At 37.6% G+C, this 9,668-nt stretch overlaps 1 protein-coding gene and 1 long non-coding RNA gene across 5 annotated transcripts; both read left to right on the top strand.

Annotated features, from left to right (window-relative positions):
- The first annotated feature begins 3,793 nt into the window (after positions 1-3,793).
- On the top strand, positions 3,794-5,181 carry LOC309506481. The gene is made up of 3 exons (XR_014208792.1): positions 3,794-3,876; positions 4,645-4,809; positions 4,903-5,181. It is a non-coding gene; the product is annotated as an uncharacterized lncRNA (long non-coding RNA).
- A 91-nt stretch (positions 5,182-5,272) lies between these two features.
- On the top strand, positions 5,273-9,430 carry LOC309506332 (uncharacterized protein). Of its 4 annotated transcripts, XM_082180189.1 has the most exons (11): positions 5,274-5,364; positions 5,448-5,506; positions 5,591-5,728; positions 6,191-6,325; positions 6,404-6,487; positions 6,568-6,656; positions 6,736-6,844; positions 6,922-7,058; positions 7,144-7,204; positions 7,273-7,491; positions 7,953-9,430. In XM_082180189.1, exons 1-11 carry the CDS (start codon positions 5,337-5,339, stop codon positions 7,980-7,982), a joined length of 1,089 nt encoding a protein of 362 aa, XP_082036315.1. In that variant the 5' UTR covers positions 5,274-5,336; the 3' UTR covers positions 7,983-9,430. The 4 variants fall into 4 exon arrangements, with proteins under 4 accessions (XP_082036316.1, XP_082036315.1, XP_082036314.1 ...); XM_082180188.1 differs by lacking the exon at positions 7,953-9,430 and having other exon boundaries at positions 6,742-6,844; positions 7,273-7,686; XM_082180190.1 differs by lacking the exons at positions 6,404-6,487; positions 7,953-9,430 and having other exon boundaries at positions 5,273-5,364; positions 6,742-6,844; positions 7,273-7,686.
- Positions 9,431-9,668: the final 238 nt, after the last annotated feature.

Genomic DNA, 9,668 nt, shown 5'->3' with positions numbered 1-9,668 from the left:
CTGGCGTTCCAACACCTTTTTTCCCCTCCATTAGTACAGAGGGTACAGAAAAACAACTTCTTCTGAGTGGGTTTTAAGTGTATAGGTCCCATTGGCAAAGTTTAGTTGGAAGCTATTGAGCAAAAGCATCACATAAATAATTTAAACAAACAACATTGACATAAGTAAAAGGAAAGCCAGTTCTACCATCTGTGCATGGAGCACGCTTAACTGACTTAAAGGCAGAGATAGTTTACAGAATGTAGGTGTTAATGTTAAATGTTACTTTGGTTCATGGGCGTCGGAAGAAAAAAAAAAAGTGGGTGGGTCCTCCCCCAGAAAAATGTTACTGGAGTAAATACCATGTATTCTGGTGCCTTTTAATTAAACAAGTAAACTAAACTAAACTCCACTTCACGTCGGGCGGTTCTTTGCCTCCACGTCGTGCATTAAATGCACAGCTATCCGTGGATTATCCCCCTAATTCCATGTCATTTGCCAGCAATGACAACTTAAAGCTGTTGTTGATGTTTGCAATGCAATATTTGACTGGATGGCAGTGGCGGCTGGTGAGCTCTATTGGCCAGCCGCCCCTGCTGGAAGGGTACAACGGGCGGTTACTTTCGTCAGTTGCGGCTCGTTGAGAAATATAATGTAGCGATTCAGCGGAAAGGGAGTTTAATTTATTAGGGAATTCCTCAAGTGGAAGGGATTTGACTGACGGCGCTCTGAAAAGCGAACAGACAAATGCACTGAATTAGAGATGGTAAAAGTGAGTGGGTAGCCTATAATGTCATTGGTCTTAAAAAGTGGGTGGGTCTTATCCCACCCATATACAATGGTTCCGACGCCCATGCTTTGGTTACACCATACATTTGCCTACTCTTTAAATGTTTTCTGTGCTTTGACAGAAACTGCTCCCTGAGGACTATGAACACCATATCTGTTTATTTGAGCCTCTCGAGGGCAAGAACTGCAACATTTCTCTAAAAGTAAGACTTCACACTGAGGAGGAGGTTCGCAGACGGCTTCAAGCCTTTCAAAAGTCATCACAAACGACATGGCGGGTGAACAAAAGCTACCCTGTGGAACAACATATATAGAGTAAGTGATTCCATAGCAGGTGCATTCATTTATTTTTTCAAGGGTTGAGCCAAAACCTTAATTGAATGTGTTTAAAGGTGGACCTTAGATGCCAACACAACACATGGCATTCCTGCTGTGATGATGTTGTTCTCAAGAGGCAAAGCTTTTCGCAGAACAGAAAGTCCAGGTTAGATCTAAAAATAGATTTGCTACCCCAAAAAACAGGCTTGCTGTTTTGCAAAAAAGTCACTCTCTGTCTCAGTTTTCTAAATAACGTAATAATATATGTAATAATAATTTTATTGTACTCAGATCTGCTGATTTACACATAGGATTATGTCTCTACATCAACCTGCAACATCAACATAATCACCTGCTCATGTGTGCTGAGGCTACGAGGTACGAGATGAAGCACCAGAGACAACCAACAAACTTCAGAGTGGCCACTCTCCCTCCTCTGCTTTAAATACACTGCAATACGACCTTCAGGAGGAGATGGGCGACGCATGCATCTTTGCAGCTGCTGATCGCTCGATTTGTCCTGATCTAAGTTTCTGTTTTAGGTCAGTAAAAGTAAAAAATACAATTGGAACATTCTAAGAATGTGATCACTATTATCAAGTGAAAAATTGTGTGATAATGTCACTTGATAAAATGTTCTAAATCTTGTGTATAATTGTCATTTTAGGCTGTATTACAATATTTTCAAGAGGTCGTACGGGGAGTTATCCAGGGACACAGTGCTCACCGGCCTACAGGCATCACTTGATGCATACAGATGTTTGCAGATCATCAATGCCTTATGCAGTCCCTCATGAGGCGAGTCCATTCAGTGATCCCTGAGAGTGCAGAGATGGTCTTTGTGGACTCTTCTGGAAATTGCGACAGAACAAATAGCAGAGTGTTCCTACTTTTGACCCACTCAGCTATTGGAGAACTGCCCTTGGGTGTAATGATAACATCATCTGAGTCTCAGAGTGTCATCACTGCAGGACTGCAGCTCCTCAAAAGCATTCTTCCAGAGGAGATCTCGGCCCACAAGTGGCAATGACTGATGACTGCCAGGCATTACGACAGGCTCTCAGTGAGTCTTATCCACATACACACCCCATCCTCTTGAGTTTTCCACATTTTACAGGTGATGTGGAGGTGGCTGTGGGATGCCCACAAATGCAGTACCAAAGTCTGACCGTCAAACCCTGCTACAGCTCTTCAAGGCTATGGTGCATGTAAGAAATCCAGGAGAACTTGAGGCCTCATACCATCGGGCATTAGAGGACTCCACGGCAAAGCTTCACCCACCATATTGCAAATATCTGACATCTATTTTCAGCAGACGTGAGGCCTGGGCAGTTTGTCTCCGCACTCATCTCCCCACACGAGGGAACGACACCAACAATTATGTGGAGAGTGCAATGAGGGTTCTGAAGGCCTACAACATAACACAGCTGATGGATTTCATAACCACCAGGCTAGAGGCCTACTGTTGCCGGAGGCTCATCGATGCAGCAAATAATAGAGTTGAAGTCGAAAGGGGACACAAGAAGAACCATCAATGTATGAAATTGTTACATGGTATATTATTGCCATTTAATTCTCATATGCTGTATGCTATGATTATTATTATTTTTTAATGTTATGTCCCCTTTGATGTGAAACTGTAGGAGGATGAGGTGAACTTCATGGTTGACACCCAACAGCTGCAGGACAAAGACCGGAAACTCACAACAACCGCCAGGAAGACATTTTATGAAATTGCCACAGGTATAGTATCCTGGTCCATAACTTTGCCTGTGTTGTGGCAAATGTTGTCGTCCCTTGTTCTATAGACAGCACATGGTGATCTCTAAGACAGGGCTATGGGTCAGTTTACACCAGATTTGCCCTTCATCGAATGCTTTATGGGTTTAGATACAGTATAGCAAGTAATAACCTCTTCCTCTGCCCTACAAAGGAAAGAACAACATACCAGGCCAGTGGTACATGGGAATGACTGAAGATCTAAATGCAGACCAGTCTGTCACAGGTAAATAACTTGGAATGAATATGCGGTTCATTTGACAATCAGCCATAGTTTCATAAAAATAAAAATTTGCCCTGAACATCCAAGAGACCATTAGGTTAATTTGCAACATGAATTATGTATGTATTTTTGAAAATGTGAAAACGAGTGGAGAAACTAATCTCTGAAAATTAAAGATTGTTTGTTTGCATTAGGCTATTTACATGAATACATGTAGCAAATGTCCTTATGGTCTCTTGGATGTTCATGACGAATAAAAAAATAAGCAACTGGTTAGCCTTGGCATACACAGCATATTCCTAAGTCCCGTTGATTTGAATAGACTTTTCACTTGAATGCTTTCATGAAAGTCAATTACATGAACTTGGCTTTGCAAAGTTGTATTGAACCTATTACGTATTATTCTGTGGGTGTACTTTTAACCTTTAACAATTTTCCTGTCAAGTTTACATCTGTCCCATTCAGCGAACTATTCCTCATGCCAATGCAGTTTTATCAGTGCTGAACTCTTTATTATGAACTGAACTAAAATGAACTGTTTTGATGATTTCTCATGTCATGAGATCCCGTCATAAATTGAATGATTCAATAGTTCTTACTGTTCCACCTGTTCACCCTTCAGAACTTTGTCAGCTGACTTATTTTACAGGGGAAAATAAATTCTTGACAGTATTGATGTATTATTCTATTTGTTCCTGTATGTGTAGATGATGTACCTTAAGGTAGCGATCTGATACCCACCTGGCATTCTTCAGTGAAGCTGTGAATGAGCATGGCTTTCCTCTGAGGTACTGATGTTATTTAACTGTAATTATTATTGTAATTGCGTAAATTTGAGGCTTCCCTCAAACGGCTCCATCAGATAAAAAAACACTCAAACTTCTTATTGCAGATATCACAGGTCACTAAATTGCATCTGAAACTTGTATAAGCTCATTAGCACATCTATGTACAATTGTTAAAGATGATATTACAGAATTCTCAATGGTCTTACTGTTTCACATGACATGGGCTGCTTTTAAATTGTTGTCTCTAACGTGAATCAGGGCTGTAACCTCACACATAGGCCTCCATGACAGTATTCTTCTTTCTTAATTCAGTTATCAGAAAAGCTACAACATTTGGCAACTGTTCCATTATCTAACTTATACAATGGAAATAGAAAAAGTTGAGAATCGAAAACATAAATCAGCTGACCTTCAAAGTTGAGCGTTTTTTACTATTTTCAAATGTTTGCTCCATTGGACAATTTAAGGAAAGCTACACTAAATAATAAACATAATTCATAACATTCATTCAAAATTCTCCCCTTTAAAACTGATGGTTTAAGAAATAAAAATGACAGTTACAATTTTCATTTGTATTTGTTAATATAAAGAGTAACAAACCAAAGCCCTTTAGTGAAAACTCAGAGTAAGTTAAGGCCGAGATGAGGGAAACTCTGGGTTTTCAGTGTCAGAGAGTGAGATCAGATAAACCCTAGGAGTTTCTCTCTGACTCCTCAGCCAAATGATCAGTCAGTTGTAAATGTAATTTGTTGAAACACTTTTTTTTAGGGCTCTACAAAGTATACACCATTCTTTTTGATGTTTCACCGGCACCCAAACACGCCAGAGGTTCTAAACACAAAGGTAATATCTGAGACAGATTGCTTTGTAGCAGAGGATCCGAATATTGTAATGCCAGCACGGATGGTAGAGGTGACAGCAGTACAGGCAAAGGTAATTGTCTCTAGTATGAACTATAATTAAGTAATAATTCACATTATTTAAGGTATTCTATTAAGTCTGTTTATTGTACATTATCTTCATAAGGTGCGGGATCACATTGCAAAAGCACAGGGGAAGCAAAAGGCAGAGTACGAGTCCCGGAAAAGAAAAAATGTGAAATCATTTCACATCCACGAAGGAGAGGAGGTACTCAAAGCAAACAAAAGAAAAGAGGGACGCAAAGGTGGACGTTTAGAGGGGAACTGGACAGGCCCTTTTGTAGTCGAAGACATTACCGGAAAAGGGGTTGCTACACTTGCAGACAAATCAGGCAACATTCTCCGCCAGAAAACCAATGTGTCCCAACTCAAACCATTCCTGCGGCGTGACATTATCCTGAATGGTGAGAAAGGCAGTACATTACAGTAGATGGTCCACTTTTTGAAGTAAATGTTTATGGCAAATTTAAAATATTACATATACAACCTTTTTCAGTGAAAATTCATGATGACCATGATTCTTACTGCCTGAAGACAGACATGGCAGGAGGCGATGCATCACGCACAGGTATGCTTTATTTGATTTAATTTTAAAAAAGTACAATAAGTAACTTTGACAAAGATTTGTGACTGATCCAAATGTGTTTACAGAAATTGAAAAAAAAAATCAGTTTTCAGTGGATCGCTTTCACATCTTGGAGCTAGAAGAGGTAAGATGTCAAATAAATGGAAGTCTGTTATATATTATATAATATTATATATGTAAGACAATTACAAAGCTTTTTTTTTTCTAGGAAATGTATATGAGAATTTTGAGTGAGGAAACCGACAGAAAGCGGCCACTCATTCAGTTTCCGAGATGCCAGGCCACAGTTGAAGATTTCGAGACACTGTGTCCACAGAAGAAAAGTTTCCCATGGCTGAATGACGATGTTAGAATTTTAATTTGCGAGTCTCTATTTGCCCCAATGGAATAAATGCTTTGTGGGATCTCCATATCTCAGCTCTGGAAGGCTCTAGAGCCTCCAATCATGCATTCATGTCTATGTCTCAGCACCCTCTAACAGAATCCAAGATTTCAAGAATATCCAAGAAACTTTATTTTTTGACCCAAAATATCTATATTTTGTACGTACGTACGTACGTACGTACACCTTATATTTTTTTGGGGGCGAAAAATTAAGTTTCTCGGATATTCTCGAAACCGTGGATTCTGCTTAGAGGGTGCTGAGACATAGACATGAATGCATGATTGGAGAAATTTTGGGACTCAGGCGAGCCCTCCATATGTGTCCAATGGCAGCTTATTTATATGGTCTTTTGTACACAAACCTCCTATATGTACTTCTTTTATTATTCAACAACATTTTATTGAAATCTACTATTTCTTTTAGATTCTTGACACAAGGATTGCACAGCTCTGTAAAGCACATGGTGGAACTGCTTTACAGGTGCACACGTTCGTTCTCTGGTGGCGATCCTTCACTATCAAGAAACATGTGGATGACAGTCACATTTCTTGTCTGAAGGTAAATGAAAATCTATGAAATAAATTTCAGGGCCAGGGGACACATTTCCTTACTTATTTACCTAAAAATATTTTAAAGGACCTTGATGAGAATGACACAGTCCTTATTCCAAGAATTGTTGGTGGACAGAGCCCCGAAAAGGGAAACCACTTCATTTTGTGGGTATGTATGGATAAAAAAAAATACATTTTTGCTCAACAGTTGTTACTCTGGTTAAAGCGGTTTCTGTTTATGTTGTAAAGGTCTTGGATGGTTTGCTGAATCGTATTCGAGTTTACGACCCCACTGGCAACTACAAGTCAATTTCTGCGATGGACCTGGCTATACTATGGTATTGTGTGCTTTGTAAATGTCAAAACTGTTATCTTTATTTACTAATGTACATTTCTTCATTTCTTTTTTCTTTTGTGCAAAAGCAATGCCTTCCGAAATACTTGGGACTTGGGAAAATGGACTGTTGAGTACCCAGAACAGTGGAGGCTGGCTGACTCTAACAACTGTGGGGTTTTGGTTTGTACAGTAAGTTAAATAAATGCTTTTATTTATTTATTTTATTTTTATCTACATTACATTAACAACTGTGTTTATTTCATTAGATGGCAGAAATGGAGGTGAGGGACAAATGGACCTGTATGAAAAACGAGGTGATACAGGGAGACGATCTGTGGCATCTGAGAAGATATCACGCATCATCTATGGCAGCATATGCTGTTCAGCATATGACGTATAAAAGGTATGTGTAAAATGTGTGTCCTCATTCATATAAATCAACTTAAAATTGTAATAAATCAAGTAGATCGATGATTTTTAAAATATAGGACAGTCGAGGAGGTGGGAAAAAAAGGAATTTGTTCTCTTGTCAGTGATACTGAAATTCAGGTACATATAAGACTTTACAAAATTTAAAATGTCTAGATATTGTTTGCTATACTAAATATTTTTTTCAGGAGTTGTTTCAAGGAATTGTAAAAGGCTCACTGAAACCCACATGGAACAAATGGTGGCAAATGAAGACTGGAAAAATGGCAAAACCTAAGAGCTTTCATCCTGCCTTGTCAGCACATGTTGAGGAACTTCTGGGACACATCGACAACATTGTGTTTGAGCAAAAGAAGGACAAAAAACTTGAACATTTCGACCTTTTAATGTGTGAATTGATTCCTGAGGTAAGCATTTTATGGGATCGTGTTGGTACAAATAAGTACTTGAATTTTTTATATCACCAAAAAAACACATCATTTTCTCACCCTGGTATCATTTGATAATATGTTGGGAGAAACTGATGGCTGATTTTTATATGTTTTGGTGAACTAACTCATTAAACTAACTCATTAAGTAATTACTTTTTTTTTAAATCTTTTGTACAGATCAGCCTTCTAATACTGAGACGAACGGAAGGTTTCAGTCACTTTTGGGCTGATATATCTTATCTTGTGGAGTGTGTCATTAAAATAGCCTTTTAATGTTACAACATCCCAGGTTCAACGAGCTAACTACGTTCTGCTGCGTTGCACCTTTGGGCTTGCATATCAAAGTAAAAACAGTGAGTGATGTTCCATAGCACTAAAGACTGTGCAAATGTCCAGTTGAACATGATGTGTTGCAGCATGTTTGTGTGTTTTTACAGAGTTCCCTCAAGCCAGTCCATGACACCTAGTCCAGCCTCCTCACCTACAGGTCACGACCCCACCATCTAAAGGGGAAATTGACTGACTGCATCATCTAGGCCTTAGGATGGTTCCACAAAGAATTGACTGCATATACAACATGAATTTACTTCATACTAAAGATTTGACTTTTCATACAGCAAAAGACACTGCATCCATTTGTGTCTCATTAGTTCTCAAAAAACTTTAACCTTACAGTTCATTAAATATTTAAACACAGCTAACTCAACATTAGTTGTTTTTAAATCTTCACAATGTATAGCCAGAGAACTATCACAAAAGTATTTAGGAAAGTAACGACATACAAAAGTATGTCTGTTTAAAGCTGCTTTGTATTGTGTATTTTTAAAAGCTCTATAAATGTCCTAAAACGATGTGCATTTTGCTTGTAGTTTTGTGTTAATAAAAATGTAATATATTACATCTCATAATTCAGTTGAATTCATTATGTATTGTATTGTGTCATTTAATAAAAATGTTATACAAGTTTTGGTTCACTAATTTTATTACATTAAATGTTATTGTGTTGTATGATGTTCTGTATTAAGAAATAATTATGCCATAAATCATATGCATTAGTACACAAATGACATGCTTGTAATAAAAAAAAAAGCATATTATGCCCTATTGCCCATATTATGCCCTATACATACTTAAAAATGGTATTTCTTTAAAATAAAAGATTATTATATGAACTAAGTAGTTTGATTACATTAAGATTTGTGATTCTATAATTTTATTATACTGGTCTTTAGTCAAGGCTTGACAACCAATTAATATATATACACCCACAAAACATAGCTAGCATTCTGTAATTTATTTAAATGTCTAAACTGTTAATAAGAAAAACAGTAATATACACAAATAAACATTATGTTATGGCTCTTTTAATAAATAAAATTGTACTTGTAACATATTGCGCTGATTATTGCGATAAAAAACAATGACATAATTATAATTGCACCACGAATTGCTGTGAATACGGTAAGGCAGTATAAGCTCAGTAAAGCTCATAGCACGATCATCAGATAACGTTAGCTCTATGCTATGCTACTATCTAAGCTAACTAAAAAACACACTAACAACGAGAAATGTTTAATTTCACAATCTATAGCTTCGGTTAAATACTAGTATATGAAACGTATAATTTAAAATACATTAAATACATTAATGACTCGTTATAACGTAGTACAAACGTCTTCTATAATAAAGTGATTTTGTATGATTTGTAAGCAGGCACTAAAGCGATTACCCATAAAACGTGCTTTGAACCAATCGGATTTCTTGGGTCCTCAGCCCGGACCGAATACTTCAGGGTAACTGAATACTTCACCACACCGGTAGGCGGGAAATCGCGAAAACAAGATGGCGCCAGTGGGCGGAGCTTCAATCAGCTTTAAAATGTGTAGCAACTTAATGCAAAATACTAATTATTTAAGTATTTTTGCCTGTAATTTATTAATTGTGCATTAAATATATGATAAATAAATAAATAAAATCCCGTTTATATTATGATAAGTACAACGTAATCAGAGGTGTAGTCATTCGTCGTCACGTCATTTCCTGTTTGGACTGGACAAACTCTGCACCTGAGAAGACATCTGTGGACCTGATGAAGGCAACTGTTATCCAAAAGGTAAATTATAATGTTGTTTAATTGCTTCTCTAATAGCATG

Source organism: Leuciscus leuciscus, assembly GCF_965113295.1.
Source record: "Leuciscus leuciscus genome assembly, chromosome: 9".
Taxonomy (NCBI): Eukaryota; Metazoa; Chordata; class Actinopteri; order Cypriniformes; family Leuciscidae; genus Leuciscus; species Leuciscus leuciscus.
The sequence above is the reverse complement of the archived record's forward strand: the minus strand, read 5'-3'. Positions and strand labels throughout refer to the sequence as shown.

Bases quoted from the DNA above. Each gene is read 5' to 3' on its own strand.
- LOC309506332 (XM_082180188.1), top strand. From the start codon at position 5,337: ATGGCAGGAGGCGATGCATCACGCACAG. The intron at 5,729-6,190 runs GTTAGAATTTTA...TATTTCTTTTAG, and splicing joins TCCCATGGCTGAATGACGAT to ATTCTTGACACAAGGATTGC. The intron at 7,205-7,272 runs GTACATATAAGA...TATTTTTTTCAG, and splicing joins TCAGTGATACTGAAATTCAG to GAGTTGTTTCAAGGAATTGT.